At 44.6% G+C, this 23,652-nt stretch overlaps 1 protein-coding gene and 1 non-coding gene across 3 annotated transcripts; both read right to left on the bottom strand.

Annotated features, from left to right (window-relative positions):
- Nucleotides 1–1,466: 1,466 nt before the first annotated feature.
- On the bottom strand, nt 1,467–12,733 carry LOC135912253 (cofilin/actin-depolymerizing factor homolog). Of its 2 annotated transcripts, XM_065444648.2 has the most exons (3): nt 12,578–12,733; nt 5,405–5,682; nt 1,467–2,844 (listed from the first exon to the last, which is right to left on the bottom strand). In XM_065444648.2, exons 1-3 carry the CDS (start codon nt 12,578–12,580, stop codon nt 2,682–2,684), a joined length of 444 nt encoding a protein of 147 aa, XP_065300720.1. In that variant the 5' UTR covers nt 12,581–12,733; the 3' UTR covers nt 1,467–2,681. The 2 variants fall into 2 exon arrangements, with proteins under 2 accessions (XP_065300720.1, XP_065300719.1); XM_065444647.2 differs by lacking the exon at nt 12,578–12,733 and having other exon boundaries at nt 5,405–5,694.
- A 7,407-nt stretch (nt 12,734–20,140) lies between these two features.
- On the bottom strand, nt 20,141–20,232 carry TRNAY-GUA (transfer RNA tyrosine (anticodon GUA)). Its single transcript is given in 2 exon segments — nt 20,141–20,176; nt 20,196–20,232. It is a non-coding gene; the product is annotated as a tRNA-Tyr (tRNA).
- Nucleotides 20,233–23,652: the final 3,420 nt, after the last annotated feature.

Consider the following 23,652-nt stretch of genomic DNA (forward strand, 5'->3'; position numbering starts at 1 on the left):
AGGTCTGGACAAGTAGCATTTTCTTCCATCTTATAATGCAATGTGATGATCTTCTCAGTACGAGAGGTTCAGTACTACCGACAGAATTACGAGTGCCTACGTCATCGGCCAAGTACTTGAATGCCCAAAGGAGTCTGTGTCCTGCATTTACCTCTTCTCAATAACTAAGGCTCTGCTCAGGATAGATGCTTTAGGTTCTCCAGCACTAATCTATCCCTTTAGCTTGACTTAATATTTGCCTTTAGTGTCTCTTTAAAAACTTACTTTTGTTTCCAGTGTTCACATTCAATTACCGTGTCCTCAATTTCTTTCAAACTCCAGACCGTCTACCTGTACCTTCTAGGTGCCGTCAGGTGGGAGTTTTGCACTCTCCAGAGGCAAGACAGCCGACGCCAGATTTCTACTTTAGGGGGCTGCATAGCGCATCAAGCCCCTTTGATTGAAGCCACTGGAAGTAAGAGACTTTGCAGATAACTTCGCCTGTGCGGGTGCTTGGTCTTTTCTTCTCCTAAAATACTTGCCTGTTCTGCCACAAAATACCCAAGCAGGCTGGAGAAGTCTTATGGGTAAAGTTGAACCTGAACAAACTTCAATACAGCGAAATTCTGTCAAACATATGACCTCTAGCAGAGAAGCCCAGTTTTGAAACCATTACACCACAGGCACATGGACAAGTGGAATCATTGTAATTGGCACGATTGTGTGTACTTGGCAGTCTCATTACTCTTTGCATTAAAGCAAAAAAAAAGCATTGCTTGCTTTGAAGTTTAGGCCCACATAGAGTTTGACACATAGGTTGAGGCCCACAGAGTTAGACAAAGCCACAAGAATGTCTTAAGCCCCAAGGATGAAGATCAGACAAATCCATGTACTACCCATCATTCGCATGGTGGCAGGAAGAGTGCAGTGCCCGAGTTGCCTCTAGTATTTGGCAACTACCTATACTCTCTAGTAACTATACAGAGTGCAGCATGCACCCTACCTCTGGGACAAGCAACCGCATTTCCACAGGCTTCATCTGCATGCGACTTGGCGAGCGCAGAAGCAGCTAATTAAACAGTATGTATCAGTGGCTGAAATGGCCTTTAGAGCAGATGGACAGGATGAAAAGGACATTCTGGAGCAGCTTATTCATTGTGGAACACCAAATATCTGCAGCACATCAATGAAGGTGACCCAATTTTTACCCTAGCCATTCTATTAAGGACTAACTCTGCAGTTACTGAAAATTTCCTTACGTTCTGCTTCTTAAATTTTACCAGAGACATTGATGTCCCAATTTCAACCCCTGTAATTTAACGTAACTATAACTGCATTTTGGATCCCATCGCGGCAACAAAAACAACTTTAAAATTTGAACATCGAAAGGTACGAGACGTTTATGTCAAGCGAAATTCCAGTTTTCGCACGTGCGGTTTGCTGCACCCAGTTTTCACTAATCACAAAACACACATCAAGAACGAGGATCAGCTTTATAAAAATTTTCATACTTTTTTATTTGCATCAGTGTTCACCAGATTGATTCATTACCCAGGGCACAAAAAAAAAATTTCCATTAGAGTCAGCCCACCCGTACCAGGGAGGTAATCGCACCTCTTTATCGGATCACACGACAAGAGGTTTGCATCTGCAATTTATCCAGAGCAAGTCTCTCATTGCCGGTGTACAAAACACACCTCACATTTGTCCATGTACACACAGGTATACGAGAAAAAAACTGAAGCCTAAAGCAATTTGATAGCAAAAAAAAAAAGGCAGGGGGCAATTGCCGCGCTTCACACAGAATATTTTTTCACTGCCATTCTAACATATTTTAAAAAATGCCGGCAAAAAGAAAGGGAGAACAGAAGAAACAACCTCGTGACTCAATAAATAGTTAGCAGGTAAACACACTAGCACAAAGTTGTAAAATAAAAAAAAAAATACATTGGCTGAATGAAGGGACTGAAGTAAGTGTCCAAAAAACCACAACTCTGGTAGAAAGGAACCCTGAAACCCTTTATCCCTTGCTTGAAGCAACCCTGGCTAACAGTTACACGAGCAAACAGACTGTACCAACTAGGCATTTAAAATGCCCCAGTGTTACATGAAGCGTTTGCACGTACTAAAAATGTCTGCATCAGTAAGAAATGGTAACTTTGCTTCACTATTTATTAACACAGGAAAAAAACAAATCAATGATGAAACTTGTTCAAAATCTCAACAATGCTAGCAAATGCAAGTAATGCATTCAACTCCAACCGGGTTTACGTGAACTGTTGCAAAAAAAAAGGGGGACAGTGACAGTTTCTGTTCAATGCTGAAGGAAATGGAGAAAACAAGCAGTTAAATGTGAATGTCCAAAAAAAGTAACAAAGAATAGAAAGGAACAGTGTTCAACAGGGTTTGTTGCAGAAGGGTACCAAGGGCTCGGAACACAGGCAGATTATGGGACAACGCCGGAGGAAAGCGGCCGTCGGCAAAACAAACCAAATGAACGGCGTCTTGGCCGGTCTTGACATTCTTGCGGAGGCGTGTGCAACACATTTGCAGTCGCTGCCTGCTTCCTGCCTTTCGTCTTGTCGAGCAAAAGTGGACACTTCTTTTCCCCCCCTTGTTTTGTGTGAACTTAAAAAAAAAACCTCCAGAGGAGAACAATAAAACGAAGAGGGTGGTGCCTCAGCCTTGACAAGTGTGTGTCCCTACTTGCGCGAAGAGTGGAAGGCGGCTTCTATTGCCTCCTGACCGACTTCTTCAAAGTCGCACGCCTGGACGTACTTGTAGACGCCCACGAGAGCCTTCTTGAGCGCGTCGTAGCTGCTGGAGTACAGCATTTTCTGCTTGATCTTCGCCTGCTCGGGACACCTGCGCGAGACACCAAGAGCGGGAGAGGTCATTAAAAGACAGTTGACCCCTCGAACTTAATGTATAGCTTCTACTTTTTAGAGCGGATGACCATCGAGTCCCGGCCATGGCAGCCGCAATTCTAACGGAAGCAATGTGTAAAAAAGCTTGCGCATTAGGTGCACGTTCAGTGGACGAAATTTATGCAGAACCCACTAGTACAGTGTGCCTCATAATCAGATTTTGGCATGCAAAACCCCGTAATATCCCACCCCCCTCTGCTTCTGTCTATTTCTTTTTTTACAGCACAGCTGTTATACGCTAGGCTCTGGCAGTTTGTCTGCAAGGGCCAAAATATGGCAGCCACTACAGAGCTAAAGCAAGAGTTTATTGCCAGGTATGCCCCAGCTGCTTTTGATCGCGAGACGTGTAGTATAGAGATAAAAAAAAAGTAAAACCAGAATAGACACTCTTAAGATGGATTACGATTTGAAGTCACGAGCTCTGTAGGCAAACCTTATAACCTTATCTCAGTTTTTTCCACCCATGCAATGGGTAGGCGCAGCAACGGGGGGGGGGGCACGTAATACGAAGATCGTGCAGCAAACGCCAAGCATGTACTTTTGTTTGGATGACCGCTATTGACTGCACTCTCATCGCAATTGTGGGCAATGTCAAGACTTATCTCGGCCATACGGAAAGTGGTTCGCAGCGCTTCTCTTGGAAAGGTTCAGCATTCAATGTTACACAAACATCAGTGTGCCCACGAAGTGGCATCGGTCAAGTATGGACCTCACATTGGCCAAGAACCTTTCCAGTGTCGCCACAGAGCCAGTTGCTGTAATCAAAGCTATCATGAAGCGATAGCTTTGCAACCAAATAATAAGTACAAAAAAGCATTGATTATGCAATTCGACAACAAAATTCTTGAAAAGACGAAATTCATTGTGGTATGTTTGTGTTCTTTTCAACTAACATGGTTATTAGCAAAATGTCACCATATATACAGCTCTGCTGGTCTGCCACCTTCACACAGAGGACTGGCTCTGAATTTTTCTTTATTACTGCCACTTCTCTATTGCCTGTATACCCTTGAGTAAATAAACTTAATGAAAAAAACCGGCAGCACCCCCCGTTTGCCATTATGGCAAAGCACCACACAACCTACGTTTTGCATGTCTTTCTGTTCCCAACAAAGAAATGCAAGTGGTGTTGCAAGAAAAAACGTGCAATTCATGCATTTTTTTCCATGCAGAACAAGTTCTGCAAGCGAACATTCTGAATCAAAGTTTTCTGCCACATCTAGGCAAAAACCAACCACGGCCCCTGCACTTCAGCCAAAAAGCTTTATGCAGTGTCGTCCACCATTAAACGTGCAAGTACCAGTTGCAAGTACCAGCTTAAGCTACATCAAAGCACTGCCCAAGCGTGTGGAAAGGTGGCATTGCCATCAATTGCATGTCGTCTGCTGCAAAGCCAGGCGATTATACACTTGCCAGAGGGAAACATTTACACATGCGTTATCGGAACATTATGCAGCCTTTTGTACAGGTAGCCAGTCCAACTAGATCATGTTGCTCTAACCAGTAACCAGGCGACTGAAACTTCATATTCAAAAAGCATAGGATTTGAAGTCCGAGTCTGCAATTTATGTGCAATAAGGTAGAAAGTTGGAGCTTGAGTAGTCTTCTGCGCCGGTTTAAATAATGTACAATGTTACCAATTCCCTCCCATAGCTACTAACACCTTCACTAACCAACCAATTTAACCAGTATAAATAAGCAGCAGTGAACATTAAAACTGTTATGTGGTTCCTTCAATGTCCACGGCACCACTTTCCAATGATGAATGAACTTCCCAACACAAAGGTCCAGGACCCCTTAAGGTGCTATTCCTTTAAACATTCTCAAAATCAGTGGAGCAGCATCCAACGTATTCCGCACATGGTCAGAAACTACTTATGGAGAAGAAAAAGCTTAGCGAAACCACTTATACCATGCAAAAAAAAATTCTGAAGTCTATAGTGCAAGATACCTGTGCCCATTGTCAAATATACACAGCATGTGGATCTTGCAAAATTTCCCCATTAAGCTGAGAAGTCAGCAGAAAATGACTGCTTGAAAACGTGGCCCAATATGCATACGAGACTGACTGATCTTGCCCACAAAAGGGCTAAGCAAATGATGCCCCATTACACTCGAAGCAGAAATACAGAGCTCCTTACACAGCCCTGAAAGGGCAACCAAACTAAAAACTGAAAAACAAGAATCGAAACTAGGGAGCTTAACCCTAAGGCAACACAGGCTGTGAAGGACGACGTAGCAGGGGGGGGGGGGGGGGGTGCTCCTGAGATTATATTTGAATGCCCTGGTTCTTTAGTTTCCATGTTCACAAGCACTTTTGCATTCCACCCCCATTCATATGAAGTCAGCATGGCCAGAAATTGAACCAACAATCTAGTGCTCAGGAGTGAATGATGTTCACTAATGCAGGCAAATGTGAAAAGAAAAAAGCAAATTAGGCGAAGGTTCTGGTGATACCCCCAGGGATTCACTCATGTAGAGGTTGTGCTTTCTCTCACCAGGTCATGAGGACAAGGCGGTCTACGGACATGGCGCATTCGGAGGCCCCCTCGGCGCGGATGGAGGCAGGGAAGTCGAAGACACAGTAGCGACACTCGTTCTTGTAGTTTTGCAGTTGCTCCAAGAAGTCCGCATAGGTGGCAGAGCGCTCAGCCGTGGTCTCCACATCGATGACCTTTTCGTCCTTGATGTGGTAGATTATGTAGCGGTACTTCTTATCCTTCTTCACCTCCTCGTACACTGTCTTGGCTTCAGTGGACACTGTCACGCCGGAAGACTGCGAAGGCATAAGAAAAGCAACACTTCTGAAACCACACCAATGCAGAGTTGTAGGATGGAGTATGAAGCTCTACTAACTGTCAGAATGTTACAAGCATGGTAGAAGGGAGCCTTGGCACTTGCACACTTTTTTTTTTACTGTTTACGAAGTACAGGAGCCATAGTCGGCAGTAGCAAAGCTGGAAGCGAGATCTACCGATGTTTTGCCCAACAACAATGCTTCTTGAAATATGATGAATGAGGGTGCTCATTTGACGAAAATTATAAAGGGACTGCACATTAACAATTATGTTGCCACCAAGCTTTACAACAGCAGTTAAGTAGGAGCTACAGTAGGTCACTACACCACCGACTGTGCGTTCTCTGGTTAAACTCGGCAACGCAAGATGTTGCTAACAGCGTTGCGCTGCCATACACCTCTTCAATGACCCAGTATTCCGGAAACTTTACAAGTGCGAGAAAGCTAAAACAAATGAGTCATTGTTATGCCCTCCCTTGCAGATTTTCTGTAAACATGGGCAATGCTATTTGAGCCAATTCACAACGGGTGGTGTCTAAAACCAGATGGCTACAACACATTTCCGGCTCCAGCAATTACTTGCGCCGCATGCAACCAGCCTTTAAGATTTGCATCCGTTTATCCAGGGAACACCACCACCGAGGCTTGGATTTGGACAGCACCTGTACTGCCGCATTGTGTAATTTGGCATTCAACGAGCTATGTTGAGCAAGTCGTGCGATCACGGGCATATCACTGCATATCACAATGATGTTTTGAGTCTTGCAGCGAAACCACAATGGACACACAAGTATGATGTTGCAGATTTTTAAGCTTTAGCACATGCAAAGGTTTGAGCAGCTGCAGGTCGAATCAATCTGGTTTGTAAACACAATGTAATTTTTCAACTTGAGCATCAAGTTTTTCTTGCTTCTCAGAAGCGCGATTTACTGATTCACCCGAGATTAACACTCCTTTTTTGAGGCCCTCAAAATCTATGACGTCGATAATGAAACGTCTGTTATTGTGGCAGTATGGATCCAGCAAGGTAAAGTTTCACTACTTATATCTGTAGCCTTTTGTTTCCGATACGAGAAACTATTTCTAATGACAAATGCAAGTAGTTTGAACTGCCACAAGGTGTGCAAGATATACTGAAGACCAAGGTCATTCAAGACATCCACAATGTTGCTCAAGAATTTTTCTTTCGGGTGGAGGGGGTATGGTGAAGTTAATGCCCAGAGTATTGGTACGCCTTTTTCTCTCCTACAATTTACTGTTGCAACCACAGAGAAGTTAGAAATTTTTAATTACTGTAAGTACAAGGCCAAGCAGGCAATGCGGTAATGTTACACTCAGAATCAAGCAAAGGGCTAAGAATCCACATCTGTAGTGTTGGTTACGACAAACGACCAATGCAGTCATCCCAGCTACACAATGACACCTGCAAACTAGGCTAAAGCTCGCACTTAACGAATCAAAAGAGTGAAAAAAAAAGGACAGCACCAGCACTGACTAGCACCTCATATTAAATACTTATACTTCGATGTAAGAAGTTGTGAGCTATCGTGCTTCCTTTCTGCTGTTAATCTATAAAGTGCTAAGAACCGAATTGCCTAACAACCAACTCGAGTCACGAGGATTTGAAAATGTGTGGCCATCATAGGGAGCGGCGACACTATTACATGGTGTGTTCCCAAGCTGCAATTGATTGTGAAGGCGCTGGCCTAATCACAGCATGCGAAAACAAGCACACCGTGACTGCAAATTAAGAGTGCAGCCACTTTCAAATCTCAACACCTTGTACTACACCTTATGCCAAAACTAACCGACCTCTAATTGGCATACTGAAAGTTTATTTCAGGGCCCAACTCAATGAAGCCAGCATCGTGCATCCAGCCAGTGCCGAAGCTGGCAGCCTCCCCCGTCGCTGCACAATTGCTACAATCGAGTGAAAAGGTTTCGCGAAGGGGCGCCTCAGCAGAAGACTAGCCCAAGCAGTGCCACCCCAAGCAGGCGATCCACCGTCGCCAAAACGCTTTTTCTCCACTTGCCCGGCAAAGAGGTCCATGCCAGCAACAGCAGACAAGCGCAGAGTAGGAGGTGGAGAAAGGGAGGGAAAGCACCCTTCCGAAAATAGCACAGGCCTCAACTCCGAGAATAAGCAGCAGCCAGATAAATACTCCTGACAGAAGGGAGACGGCCCAGTTGAAAAACGAACTGAAGCCGAGAAACGCCGGCCACGTGGAAGGGGGCGCCAGCTACGGATCGACAGAGGCCTACAGGTTTCAACTAGAGTGGTGGGAGAAAAAGTTAGCGCCAAATTTAAATGAAATTGGAGTGCTTGAAGCAGTCAAGCAACCCACAGGCTCCGAGGAATGACCTAGAGGGGCCTTGAATTTCGACCACCTAGGGTTCAACATGCAAAGAAATTGCAATATACAGCACTTTTGCATTCTGTCCCTTATCAGAATGTGGCCGCAGCAGCTGGGAATGAAAACCCATGACCACATACTTGGCAGGAGAATCCGACAGCCAGTGTGCCAACGCGGTGGGTACCAGCTAATAGGATGACCAGGCTCTGGTTAATAGGGAAGTACACTACAGGTATGAGAGGGCAAGAAGATTTACATTGCGAAAAGTCCACATCAGGGTTATGTTTAGCAGCCATATGAAGCCATATGAAAATGCAAGTTTTGCGACAACACATGCAAGTCACCCCGAGGCCTTATGCACATAATACAAGAACCTAATGTGCAAAAGGAGGGGTCCGCTCCAGAGACCTGTCTAACGTTCACGCAATGCAGATCATGTTACATTAAGACGAGATTGGGTACTGAAGGAGTAAGCTTCACATAAGCACTGGAAAAAAGCAGTCATTACTAGGAGTAATCATCTCCCCCCCCCCCCCCCCTAAATACAAGCTTGTCCCAGGACACACAAGTAGCAGGCTTGCAGCAAATGCCTCTTAGAAAATGTGAGCACTGCATGACAGCTGCATAGTTTTGTACAATGCAGGACCGAGGCGTCTCCTAGGGATCTACAACTACCCTTGCCACGTGGATCCAAACGACGGAAAGAATTCAGAGCATTACTTCCACCACTGTTTGTGCACTGCTAGCACTGACAAACAAACACTGTCCTTTTTTATGGCCCCAATTTAGTTGCTCAAGATGGTCCACTGGTCATTCACTTTATTACATGACCACCTCAACTCTTAATCTGAACTACATCTTCATTTACTCATTTGGAATTAGCCAAACTAAGTTTCTTTTTTTATATTATAAATACATCTTTCATTGCTCAGGTAGCATAGCCTCTTGGTTTAGTATCAATACATTGTTTCTATCATATCAAGTGGACATTCATAACCTAATACAGATCTAGTATGCCTATGCAGATCTGTCCACGGTCTGGGACTCCATACGGTAGAGGTAAATGGTGGTGTGCCATTTAGCCCAGCAAGTGAATGACTAAATTTTTGTCCCCTTGCCAAGTCGCAGTGCCTTATGTTTTCTGCATGTTATTTTTAGAGCCTACCCCTATGCTGCTCATTGACAGCATTATACAAACCATAAAAACCGTAAGTGCAGTGCAAGCTGTTGAACATCCACAAAGATTTGACTGAGGATACATGGAATACCTGGGAAAGTGGTATATATACCTGAAGATGACTTCACTAAGTATGCTAGCTGCCCATTGCAACCATTACAACATAGGAAGGAAAAGAGGCACAGAGGGAAGAAATGAGGACTTGCAGTGCAATGACAATGAAGAAAGGAAATTTCATGTAAAAGAGGTAGCGAAGCAACGCTTGCAGTATTCTAGAGACCACTGAACAAGTTCAAATGTACATGTGTAATGCAGATACACATGCATAGTACTGTCAATATCTGCTTTAGTGCAAGAATCATTGCTCTGAATGGTGTAACCAATGTGCAAAATTGAAATTGCAGTCAGCGATATTTCAGTTTCAGTACGTTTTGTAAGCCACCGGAATGCACAAAGCTGTCGGAACCAAAGGAAAGCGATTTTTGCAAAGTACAGCACCTGGCACATCTTTGACTGGTCGTCAGTTAAATTAGAATGAACAGATCCCAAGAAGCCTGCACAATATGACCCAGATGCTGTTGGAACAATACTGTAAATATTCTACATGCAATGAAACTGGAACCACAGGAGCCCGTCACTGAGGTGTGTTCCGCGCACAGGGGCTAGATAACCTCTTAAACACAGCTAGGCATGTAACCATGTCACATGCACTGTTGAGGCAGGGCAAATGTCACTACTGTTATGTTCACACTTCTACCGCCCATACTATCATGAGCAAGTCTTAAGGCTAAGAGCAAAAATCTTGGTTACCTCCAGCACAGCCGTGCAACATGGAATTTGGTCGAATAAGCTCACAAATGCTATGCCATTTGATTTAAGCCTGCATGCACAAGCTGCAGGGAAAGTTTTCAGGGCAGCCGTGGTCTCCAGGCTCACTTGCTACTGTAGCAAAAGTTAAGATAATCTAACAAGACATGTTGGAACTACCTGAAGAGTCGCATGGCTTCTAGGAAGCACAAGAATAAAGAAGTAACAATGGCCAGACAGTGTGCCATTTGATGTGAAGCACCAATCCACCTTTGATAGAAAGGGAAATGAATTTCACGATTCTGGCTAACTGTGCAGGGATGTTTTTAAAACCTGAAGGCCAACTGCTACTGCACGGATAACTTACCTGGCACTGAATGAAACTACTTCAGAAGCAGAAGCTTAAGCACCGCAATATGCCAAAAGACTGCATGAAGGATGAGGTCATTAAACTGCTAAAAGCTGTCAATAATAGCACTCAGAGCCTACAACTGATGCATTGCGATACATGTACTACTTGCAGTAGCAACAGCATCCGGTCCAGAGAAAAGGGTAACCAAGGGATTTGATTTTCCCTAGTGCCACTGCCAAGTGACAGAACAGGCTATAGTGTATAGCCCCATCCGGGGCTTCCCTGAAAAAATTCGTTACAAACGTTTTTCTGTCCCACGAGAGAGAGCACCCCAAAGGCAAGGGGGTCGAACGCGTGAACTGGATAGTGAGTCAAGATACCCGTGCCCGTTTTTTTTTTCTTTCTTCAAGCTCACCGACCTTTTGACGCTGCTTATGACCATTTTGACGCTTTTGCCAGATCAAAACAAACACTCGGATCTTCACAGTGTTAGCAATGTCAACTGGCCCGAACTGAACCACGTGCTGCGTTTAGCGTCACTTACACCCGACAGGTTTGAGAGTAGGTGAACAAGAACGGACGCGTTGGAGGAGCGATTCGATACGCCCGCACTACATTCTGGCGTTGGATTCAAAGCACGCGACTGCTCGAGCTGGGCCTTCTGTCGGCCCTTTTTCGTCGTCCTTACAGGCGCGCTTGTCTTTCACCTGCGGCCCGCTCGCTGTAATCGCGCAGAACGCCTGCACAGGAACTCTGAGCGCGCTATCTGGCTCTCGCAAGACGTCCGGCCAGCGCCAACTGCACAATGGAAAGCGGCTGGTCGACTTCATTCGCCGGATGAGTCACATGCCACGACAGTAGCCAACGTCGGGCTGACGACAGGCACTGAAAAGCCGGTTGAAAAGAAGCACTCCTTCACGCTACCAGCCGCGGAAGCGGTGTCCAGAACCGCTCTAAACGAAGAATAAGAACCGGGAAACGCTCCCAAAATCGTATAGCACGTTTCGCGAAGTTTTTTTTTTTTAATGTCTCGCGAGAGAAAGAGCAAGGTAATTTTGCTTATTTCTAGCCCTTTCCATTTAAAAACGGGGTCAACTCACTGTGACAAGACGTTAAAAAAAAAAAAAGAATACGCCGGGGCTTTTTGGTTTTTCGAGCGCGAGAAATTGCCGACTTCCGTACACGGCCCCTCGTTATGTTTTCACGAAGGCAAAGAAAGCAAATGCACATTTTAAAAAAAACGAACAAGAAATTTGAACGTAGCTCTGCGTTCAGAAAGGGAAAGCCCCGAACTTGCATTTTTTTTTATGCTTGTGCTGAAGCTAACGCAAGCACAGGCGCCAGTCTCCAAACAATCAAAACGAAGGCGTGGTGCACGGCAAACCGCGATGACGGCAGGATGCCACGATGGAAGGCATAAATAAACGTCACGGCGAGGCGTATTCCGAGGGGCGGAGCGGCGGGTTACACGACATACTACATTCCGACGGCAGCCTCAAGCGCGGTCACCCGCCAATGCCAAAAAAAGCCGGCTACAAGAGGATGACTAGACGGCTAGGCCTAGCACACAGGGGCAAGACCCCCACCGACGACAGAGGCTCATCGCTCCAGCGTTAGGCCTGGCGGCATGCAGATACCGCCCTTCGCTCCGCTTGCTAACTCCGCGCAATTCAAAAGCCAACCCGTAGGTAGGAATCGAAACACTCCGTACCCGCTTGCGCCCACAACGTTACGAATGCAACATGACCGCACACCGCTTACCATCGCAGCAACCGAATGGAGTCGTGGAGGAAAAAAAAAAAAGCAAAAAGCTCCCGAGGTTTACGTTGAAGAAGCCCCACATAAGAACGATAACCCGAAGGAGTGTGTGTCATCGGGCGACGCTATACTTGCCCCAGCACACGGTTCATCTCGAGAGAACAGAAATGCGCTAAACAGGCAAGGGGAGATACGAGCGTTCGTGAATGTGGCTTTTAACGTTGCCAAAATTAGCTACGAGGAGCAGCCCTTAGGCTTCGGGGGCCGTGGCATGGAGGATGGCACAAAACGCCGGTATCGTCACCCGGCCGGCTAACCTCGCCCCTTTCAAAACGACTGGCACCGAACGTGCGACCCGCGCGACGACAGGCGATCGCTACGAAACGACCGCTGACCGTGTGGTAAGACAAAATTTTTGGTACTCACCATAGTGCGGCTGTAATTTAATTGATCGAGGGCACAACGTAACCAAGTCCTTGTTTTCGCACTAGGCCTCTCGACGCAAACGGGAAGGGTGGTTATACCAGGATCGCAGCGCACCCAGTTTGTGTTCCTCCGCGCTGCTACAGAGGGCGTCCACGATTGGGCGGTTGTTTTCTTGATTTGCTCTTCAAATTAAGCCGCCACACACAAAAAGTGCCAACTTGGGTTATTTCATTCACTAAACAAAGCCACACATTATATTACGGTAAGCTATGCACTTATAGCACCAGGAGTGTTTTATTTAGTATAGATTTTTTGGTCTCTGTGTCGCAGTAGCAGCGTTTTTATAAGAGAACTACGTCGTCACGCGTCAGCACACGGCACGTCGCGATGACTCAACTTGGCCAGGCACCTCACGTGACCGCGCATGACCCAATAGAATCACGGGAGTGAAGCTTACCCTTATTTGGAAGTTTGCGGCCTGTCATCGGCTGCCGTGTGCTCTTGGCGCGTCGAATTTGCACATTCAAGCGTCCCTGCGAAAGGCCGATTAGCAACTTGCGCTATCGTTCCGAGTGTGACGCACTAGCGGCCGCTTTTCCTTCGCCGGCGGTCTCATTCGGTCGTGCGTAGCCTCTGCATATTTTCGCCTCACAATGAGATGTGATGTTGTCCATGTTGCCGGATTACGTAACTCAGGAAACAACGGTTGAGTTTACGGTAGCCGCGAAACCTCAATTTTACATTCTGAAACGAAACTGAATTCAGTTTTTGTGAAAATTAGTACAACTTACGGCCGTGCTGCCCAGGTGTCTTGTAAACCTGCTTCGCCTAGTTCAATAAGTTCTCTGAATCAACTGTTGTTTAGGGTCATGTTGGGAAAAATGGCAACGGAATTTATAAAGATAGCGCATGTTATGTTGGCTGATAAGGTGCGAGATCGCGAGCAGACCTCTATTACAGAGGGTATGGCTGGAGCCTAAGGTTTATGTTCTACCCCATATAAGCTTTCATGGACATTAACAAAAAAGGAAATGAAGTGAGCAGGACTGCCAGTACTTTAAGTGAATAAATTAAGTGTCTTTTCACAGTTTAAAACTAGTACCTTAACTTGAGTTAGCACTCTGATTACCAGGAGCTCTGATTTATATTTGGAGTTTGTACAAAGAAGGGTAACACAATAGCTAGCTGTCACCACCGTTTCACAGTGCATCTTGTAGCCCGCGACGACAACTTGTTTTAACCTCTTGTGCTATGTTTTGTAGTTCAGCTGTCTCACAAAAGCCTTGTAGAAAGAAATAACCAGACAGAAGCATATTTAACAGAAAGCAAATCTTTATGCATATTTACTAAATGAAATATTTTGCTTCTTTCAGGCTTCTTGGGCAAGTCATGCCGCATACTTGGACCTGTATTGAGATGGCTTGCTGCCCATCAACCTCGATTCATCTGGTAACACCCCCCTGGTCAAGTGGTGCAGTGAATACTGTCATATTTTTATCAGTATAGTGAGTGAAGACCTAGGAATAACTTAATACAATGCCAAATACACTGCTTTTCATTTTAAAGAGAATTTGTGTAAGTAGGCCCGCTGATTATGTTCACTAATTTACATGGTGTCATGGTGAAGGGGAACTTTGTTTCAGTATTGGTGTCTCTTGGGAAATATGTCTCAAGCGCAGAGGCACCTAGGGCAGTCCAGGGCTGATTTTTGTGTAGAACTAGTATTGAATTTTTCAGTTACCACTGAGTAGGGATGTTTATAGGTCTAGAAACAGTACCATAAGTATGCTCTTTAGCTCCCATCTGGAAATGTTACCTACCTGTTGTTAGTGGGGTGATGATCTACAGTTCACCACTTCCAAACTGTTAGTTTTTTAGTTTGTTTAAGATGTCACCTTTCACTAAAGCAATATTTTAATGCTTATACTCTAAAAAATGTTTACATTGTTTGGGGAGCACTTTGTCCTCAAACAATAATTGTGATATGACTTGCTTTTGTTTCCTTTCTTGAAAACTCTACGCTCATTACTTTCTTGTCAAGAATGCTATAAACAAGCATGCCGCTCGTGACCTGCAAGCACTGTTTGGGCAGCGTGACAGAAATGAAAGGCTCGTAAGATAGATACCATTATTGTGTGGCTCAAGATAAGGTCTATAAGTTGCAAACTTTTCTCAGATGTTCTGTGGGCTTAGGGCCATAGTTGTCATAAATTGCAATGCACCATACTTTCAGCAGTGGCAAATACCTTCTCTAGACCTTCTTCCAATGTTTCGTTTCATGATTACAACTCTTTCATCGAATGTGTGCATGAATATTTCAACATGTGCATCAAATTGCAACACACTGACATTCCCTGCTGCAGTGTGTTGAACACACTTGTCACTCAGTCGATGCTGTGTTTTTGATAATAGAAATTGTGCTTGTTGCTACAGTCTCTACAACCAGGTGTTTCTATAAATGCTTCAAGTATTTTTTTACAGACAGTGCTGTAGAGAAAGAGTTTATTCCTTTAGGCATTGCATAATTCGTAGCAGCAGGCGTCGGAAATTCTGTTATTGCCAGTAAACCCTTTTATCAGACAATGTTGTTAAGTGTTTTAACTGGAGCTAATTCACCTCAAGGTGTGTCAATTTAGTAGGAATAACAAGACAAGCACCAGTAATGCTAATAGTACTTAGCTGTTGCATGTAAAATTTTCATACAGGGGCTTCTGTAAACACTAGAGCGCATACGTAGTGAAATGTCAGTCTTTCATGCCGAAATTCAGGAACACATTCTTTAAGACTGGTGCTAGTCTCAGGGGTTCTACTAAACACCTACCGATTAAGCATGGGTTTTGATTCCATAATGACATGTGCAATTTTAGGCACTTATTGCACAGTACGTCATTTCCACTGCCACAAATAATGTATTGCTTAGGCAACAGTCTGTTTTCAGTTGTTGCACTGACCTTATTAATTGAAGTGTTTGCTGAGATACCTGGTCTAACATAGTGTTTGCCCAAGCTTGATGAAGTACCACTTGTTAAGGGAGAGAAGTGGTTCTTGTGGGGAAAGGAGGAAAGCCTGGCACTATCTTCTGCAACCCTTGCGGGAGCACGGCTCAGCGCCAGCAGGGGTGTGGAATTGGGAGTGAAGGAGATGGAAGGAGGGAGAAAGATAGAGAGTCGCCATGGCAGCAGCGGAGCAGCCCCGCTGGGAAGGCCCAGTGGATTCGACCGGAAAAGTGGAGTGGTGATAGACCATAGGAGGTGGCCCAGCAGAAGCGAAGTTGAGGCGGATCAGGAGGCCCGAGGTGGTGAATAGCCATTAGGCTATTTGTCTTTGAAGAAATTTCCTAGAGTCTCGCCGAGAGCCACGGCGAGTCGAGGTACTCGACGACACTTGGGAAGGCTGGTAGCTGATTACGGCTGGGGAAGAGGATGTCTTCCTGTCGTGAACATGGAACCCCAGGAGGTGGAACTCCTGCAGAAGTCGGCCGCGGTGCTGCAGGTGAGCAGGGCAGGCCAGCAGAAGGTGCTCCAGAGTCTCTGGGTCACCGCAGGAGGCACAGGCTGGCGAGGTGTCTTTCCCAAGGTGGTTCCGGCGGGCTGCCGTCCAATAGCAGCCAACCCGCAGTGTGCATTCAGACTTGAGGAGGTGGTGAGGAAGGGGTCTCAATGACTGCGCAACGCAGGCATCAAGTGCATAGTGATTTGCGTACCCTGTCTTGATTAAACGGTTTGCCAACAGCATTTGTCCTGGCTTTTATCGTGACTTGGAATCGTCAAAGCTGCTACAGTTTAGCTTCATTACAATGAAGTCACATCTAACAGGAAAATACCTTTGCAATATTCAATATTAATTATAAGTGTACACGTTAATATCAGATTCTAAGGATATAGTGATACTTAGTAATATCTGATGATTCTTAGTATCCATGCTCACTATGTCAAAGTTAGACTGTATTCTAGCAAAATAATGCCATGTCTTTGTGCTTGAGCCAATCAAGGGTTGTGAATGTCATCGTGGCAAAATGTCCATAGCAGCATCCCACAGTGAACTGCATCATGACAAAGACGTCATTTATTTCGAAGTACATTACAGGCCCCATGAGGAGCATTGAGTAAGGGGGGCATCATTGCAAGACAGTTGTACATGTGAATACCGCAAAGATGAGTGTAAATCATTGTTAGAAAACAGTATCGCAGATGAAAAAAATGCGCTAGTGAGCAAAAGATTGTTTAAATTTACCACACACATAATCAAACATTTTTTAATAAAAAATGTAATTTAAAGCATGAAAAGAAAAGGACAATACTAACTATACTCAAATAGACAAATTACAGTTTGGGGTGCTTTACAAAACATAATTGTGTTGCATAGCACATGCCTCCAGACCCTTGCGTTTCAAGGGCTCTAAGGAGGCAGTAGTGCTCCAGACAATCTTATAACCTTATATATTTTTACATATCTTATCATTCTTTTTAAATGCATCTTAATGTTCATAGCACACGTCATATGCCATTGCCATAATCTTATTATACAGATTTTACGTACTTTAGAGCAACTACACTTTAAGGCCCCTTTACAGCCACATCGCCCCAACTTCATGGAACTCATTAAGTATATTGCGAACCCATTATCATGGACATGGCGCTCTTTGGCCATACATGGCCCTTGCGCCATTAAAAATCAAACATTCATTCAAAACATCAGATCACTTCTACCATTGCTTATGTGCATATTCAATCATTGTGTAAAAAAAAGTGTAGTTTAAAGAATGAAAGAGAAATGAAAAATCACCGTGACGTTACATAGGTATACAAAACATGGCATACGGAATGACACATTTTTAAGACAGAAACTGCAGTTTCAGGAGTTGTCTTAATTTATCTCCAAACGTTTGCATGACAGTACTATTGGAAGGGAATTCCATAAGCGGATGGCTCATGGCAAAGCCAGCAGATTACATCCATCCGTGTTTCCGTAGATGCGAGTAAAGCTTAACTCATTATTCAGTCGTGTTATGCAACTTGCGCGTTGCAGCAGCAAAGATGATGACTTCATTTGATGAACATATATATGGAGCAAGGACAGTAATGCCACGTCATGAAGACCACTTAGTGCATGAAGTTGAATGTCAAGTTTGATTCTAGTTACGCTTGACTGCCAGTTGTAATTGCAGTAAAGGAATCGGATAGCTCATGCTAGCCAAGTCATGCTTGACTTGGCTAAATCACTTCAACTAAATACTCCACAAAATATATGTACATATATTGATTGTACTTGTATGAACATACAAGGTGTGATCTTGTGGAGTAAAATTCAACTGTGCGTGCCTCGGATGCATTTCCTTTAGCTTTTGTAAAGGTGTCGAGTACAAGTCAGTAAGTTTGTTTCACACTGCCAAGGAGTAATCAAGGAAGCTTAAAATGTTGGCTCGTGCAGCTAGTGAAGGCAGATGCAGCAGTGGTCCATGCTTTCTTCTCAGGGAAGCTTTAACCTTACATCTTAACTCTAATGAACTTAAAAGTTACATCACAGCAAAGCTTAATTTTGTGTTGCAGTGTTTGTGTGATGATAAACAATAGACACATCTCGTGCAACTGCATGATGATACAAGCATTGCCCTAACTTTGTTTTTTGTAACACTATCAAGAGAAGTGTAGACCTATCAGCTTTTAATTTGGCTATCGCAAGGAACACAAATGACTTACTCTTGCGACAGTCATTCTGGGATGGTTTCTTCACTGAATTCAGCCATGATCTGTTATTAAAGGGGCACTGTAGTGAAACGTTCCACACTTTTCTGTCGCCTTCTCCCTTCCTTAATTCCTACGATTTGGCACAAAAATGATTTTTTATTGTCTAATTAAGTTTGTGCTGTCAGATTATTCGTCAAAGTTTTGTTTGCATCGTGGATAAATGTTTGATTATTAGTCGAAAAGAATGAAGCGTGGTCTTCCTTGTCTCGAATGTGGCACCCAAGCTGTTGTGCCAGTGATGTTGGTCTGGCATTGTAGATTTCACGGCGTTGTCCTGTATTGAACCTTTTATTTGGGTGCACTATAAAAGTCCGCTAAGGCCATCAAGTGGAATCTCTGCCTATTGTTCATTTTGCATCTTTTTATGCTTAGCAAGACATCGGAATGACAAGTCTGGAAGATTTAATTTATGTTTGATGAACCAATAAGCTTTTATGCTTAGAAATGCAAAAAATGCTTTGCTATTCCATTCAGGAATTCGTAATTCAAGATTGTCGAGTGTAATTGTCGCTGTTTGAATGTAAGGAATAGCAGTCTTGGGGGAGAAAGACTCATGAGGATCGTTGCGAGTGACCCTGCCTTGGGATAGCCGTAGATGCTGCAGAAAGACAATGCAGTTCCCCCAGAAACAGTGGAGCAGCTAGATTAAACTTCCGTAAATAACTCCACTTATTAAGATTTGTTGTTGTGATTTTAAGGATAGCAATGTTATGTTTGGATAATGTAATCCCAGATGGATCTCTTTAAACTGATGTGCAGTGATGCACATAGAAAGTAGAACACGTTTTTAAAATGAAGATGTATCCGTTATTTGCTTCGATTCGGAAATTGTAAATCGGAAACACTGTGACATTATATTTTCGATTGCAAGCTGTAAAGATGTGACATCAACAGGCGGCCCGAAGGTTGGCTATCTAGGAACCACCTGCGAACGCTTTATTCCTAAAGCATTATCGATTCGTGCATGTTGGTTTTATTTTATGAGCACGTGGTGCTTTCCTGAATCGCAAGACTGTCAAAACGAATGGTCTACATGCTAAGCCGTGTCCGAAGTTCTTTGTGATTATCCATAAACAAGTAATTGTATTTAATGCTGAATATTCAATATAATACAATAAATATGTAACTGTCATGAAAAGCGAGGCGTGCGCAAAGTACGCACACTCATGAAAACGAAACTGAAACGCCTTATGTCAGATTAAATTTATTTTACAGTGAAGCTGTTAAGGCCTACTTTCGCCACTATCGTGTCCGTGGGTAGAAAAAAAAAAAATCCCGAAGATAGTACAATACCGGACTGACCCGCGACGGAGGTACAGTTCGCTATTAACTGAGTTTTTTTTTTAACTCTTCTACGTGACAAAATGTAAAGCCATCAAATATGTCATTTTAATAGGTTGTTGAATTTATTGAAGTGTCAGACCTTCCTGACGTTCCTGTTAGCGCGATAACATCGCAACGAGATACTGAAATTTAGTACTAAAGTTGCTTGAACAGTGTACAAAAACGTATAACAGAGGGCGCTACCTGCTTTGTAAGCAGATAATGAGGCGGCAGCTGTAAATTGTGTGTGTTTTGTTACGATCCATTACGTTTTGCGTCATTTTGGTGCGAGAAAGAGTTCTCAAAACCTGCTATGTTCAATCCCTGGCTCAATTAGAATGTGATGGACCAACCGACAAGCACTGACGTGACGGCAAGGTAGTGGAGGCTACACTGTAACAACTGAAGAATCATTTTTGTGTCTGTGTAAAATATTTAAGCACCTCTGTGCTGTAGCTTGATAAAAAAAAATACCAGAAAGCAAAAAAAAATCTCCGTCGAGCCGGATTCGAACCAGCGACCTATGGATTTCAGTGTTGGGTCCTCCTCTACAGTCCACCGCTCTACCAACTGAGCTATCGACGGAACGAGAGTTCTCCTTCAAAATAGATTGAGTGACCGCAGCTGTGTAGCTGGTCGCAATTTCTAACGAGATGAGGTCAATTTTATTCACAAATAGCTCTGTGAGAAACACTGTTTTTAAAATACTTGTACAGGATAATCCAAGTCATCGTTGTCGGAAACCGCAACAGGCCGGGTTGTGAAGCAGAGTTCACTTGATTCTGTTATGTGCTTTCCCAGGTGGCCACTGGAATACCGACTGGAATAGATTGGAATAACGACTTGCGAGGTCGGTATTCCAATCTATTTATAGTTTGCTCTGACAAGCGCAGTTGTGAGCGATTGAGTTTATTAGTCCCAAGAACGAACTACAGGGGCGCTGGGAGCGCCGCTCACGTGACGTCAGGGCACGGACTCGCGCCTGTCGTCTGCTGCAGTTCGGGCTAGAGTTACTGGAAAAAATTTTTTTTCCAGTGACTCTAGTTCGGGCGGTATCCGGGCGCCATCTGCGGTGTTTTCGTTTGTTCGCCCCCGTGTCCTCTGCCTGTAACTTATGGCGGTCGTCTCAAATATATTTTTACGACGTATGTGTTCGCGAAAGTTTATTGGAAGAGCTTATTTTAGACGTCAATACAGTTCTCAAAGGCGACGCTAGAGTGCCAGACGAAGGAGCGCAGACCAGCTCATCGCGGGTTTTTTATGCGCGGATCGACAACTGCAAAAACATAGCATATAAGATGTTACAAACGCTGGCTGTATGTGACTTCTAGAACAGTTCGGACGCGTACGAGTGTTTTCATTGAGACCGCTGTGCACGTGGCGGAGGGGTGTTTATTCTTGTCCATAACAGTATCGCGAGCGTGCAAATGGAATTTCCGGATAGTGAAACTGAAACGATGTTTTGTAAAGTAAGGCTGCCGAATGGGAAAGGGATTGTTCTTGGGTCATATTATAGGCCTCCTGGTCCTTCTGTAGACCCACTAGTTCATTTAGCCAATTTTCTTGAACTATTAACAATGAATGCCTTGTTGTGTGTGTGGGGGGGGGGGGGGGACTTTAACCTTCTGGATATTGACTGGTCAGCTGAGGAACCAAGGGCTCGAGGCCGAGGGAGGCTATAGGCTCCCTCGGCGAGGCGAGGGAGCCTATAGAGGCGAGGCTATAGGCTCGAGGGAGCCTATAGTCAACTCCCTTTGACATTTTAGATCAGAACACTTTCTATCAGTATGTGCACGGGCCATCGCGCACTGACGGAACAGATCACGTACTCGACCTTTTGCTCTGTAACGTACCTGATGTTGTATACAATGTACGGGTATTGCCAGGTTTGAGCGATCACAACGTTGTTCTAGCAGATTTATCAGTTCTGTATGTGAAGGTTGCAAAAACACGAAAGATTTATGCCTAGAGCAGGGCCAACTACGAGGCGATTAGCGCTGCTTTCGAGTCGTTCTTTCCAACTTTTGATGCACTCGCACATAATCTAGATATCGAACACAACTGTGGAGTACTTTCAAATTGAAATTGTCTGAAATACGTGATGCTTTTGTCCCATCACGAGTTATATCAAGTAGGCGAGCTCGAGACAGATCCTGGTTTAACACAGGTCCAGTTGCGTGCCCTTGTTCGACGACAGCGACGAAATTATCAAAGATACAAGGCGTCTAATTCGCCAGAGCTTTTGGCCTTGCTGAAAGCATTAAAAATTGAATTTAGACAAAAGTCCGACATCGTTAAGGACTTGTATTTCTTTAATCTATAGGAGAAAGAATTGTCAGGAATACCAAAGAATTTTGGAGGTATGTGAAGCGTAATGGCAAGGACAACAGATCAATACCTGCTTTAAACAATGAGGAAGCAATTATTCATGATAATGAGTCTAAAGCTGACATTTTTAGCCGTTATTTTTCATCTTGTGTTTTTGCCGTCTAGCTCACGTACTGTCTGTTTTGAATTACCTGCTGAAACAGACCGCATGTCGGAAGTCACCTTCTGTGTCGATGGTCTGTGAAAACGCCGGTGCTAATAACGGGTGGGACCCAACGATTATGCTCACCAATGTCATCTTTTATCTCGGCGGCACCCCACGCGTGTGGCACCAAACGCCCGACGACGAGATAGCCAGTTGGGACAGTTTCAAAGAAGCGCTACGGGAACTGTTCGGTGACACCATTGGCCGCAAGGTTGCCGCGAGAAAGGCTCTTGTGTCTCGTGTTCAGACATTTACAGAACCGTACGTTTCATACATCCTCGACGTCTTGGCTCTATGCCGCAAAGCTGACGATACTATGTCTGAAGCAGATAAAGTGGAACATGTGCTAAAAGGCATAGCCGACGACGCCTTGAGTTGCCGATTATCGCAGAACCTTCTGACGCACCCCAGCGCCGCTTACGTCCCGCCTGCCGCCGAAGTCAATAGCCTATATTGAACTGTTGTCTGCCCCAGCAGTTCCTGATGGCAAGTACCTCGTCACTCCTCTGCCCGACATTCCACTACAGTATGACGTTACCGTGCCTCACGGTATACTTACTATTATCGCGAACCGCACTCGCATACCTATCTTTAACTTTGGATTGACAAAGCAAATTCTACCGTAAGGTATTTGCCTTGCCAACGTTGATTGTCTCGGCGACCATAACGTGGCAGCGTTATCGACCGATGGTTCTTGCGAGCTTAGCATGGCCCTTGCGCCCCAGCCTCGGGTGCCGATCCCAACATAACGAAAATGGTTGCGACGCACCTGTCATCTGTGCAAGCTGAAGACCTTTGGTCATCTGCGCAAGCTGAAGACCTTTGCCAAATATTAACGTATTATTTTATTCAACAATCGCCCTTTATTTTATTCCTATTATTTTCGACTTCAACGATCGCCCTTTAGGCCAGACGCTCGCGGTCAAGCATCGGATTCTTACTGGCGATGCTACGCCTATTCACCGACGACCGTATCGAGTTTCTGCGTCGGAACGCCGAGTAATTCAAAGTGAAGTGAACAAAATGCTAGATAAAAACATCGTTGAGCCTTTTTCGAGTCCCTGGGCGTCACCTGTGGTGTTGGTTAAGAAGGACGGCACATGGCGCTTCTGTGTAGACTATCTGAACAGCATTACTAAGAAGGACGTCTACCCGCTCCCACGTATAGACGACGCCCTTGACTGCCTCCATGGTTCCAGCTGTTTCTCTTCTAATTATCTTCCTTCTGGATACTGGCAGATTGCTGTTGACGATATGGACAGAGAAAAAACCCAGTTCATCACACCTGATGGCCTATACCAATTTAATATAATGCCGTTTGGATTATGGTGCGCCCCTGCCACCTTTGAGCGTATATGATCGACTCCTTGCTCCAAGGTTTCGAATGCTCCACATGCCTCTGCTACCTCGACGACGGCATCGTCTTCTCGCCAACGTACGACACTCACCTTGAGCGTCTAACAGCTATACTT

The sequence above is a fragment of the Dermacentor albipictus genome, chromosome 10 (assembly GCF_038994185.2).
Source record: "Dermacentor albipictus isolate Rhodes 1998 colony chromosome 10, USDA_Dalb.pri_finalv2, whole genome shotgun sequence".
In the NCBI taxonomy this organism is placed as follows: domain Eukaryota; kingdom Metazoa; phylum Arthropoda; class Arachnida; order Ixodida; family Ixodidae; genus Dermacentor; species Dermacentor albipictus.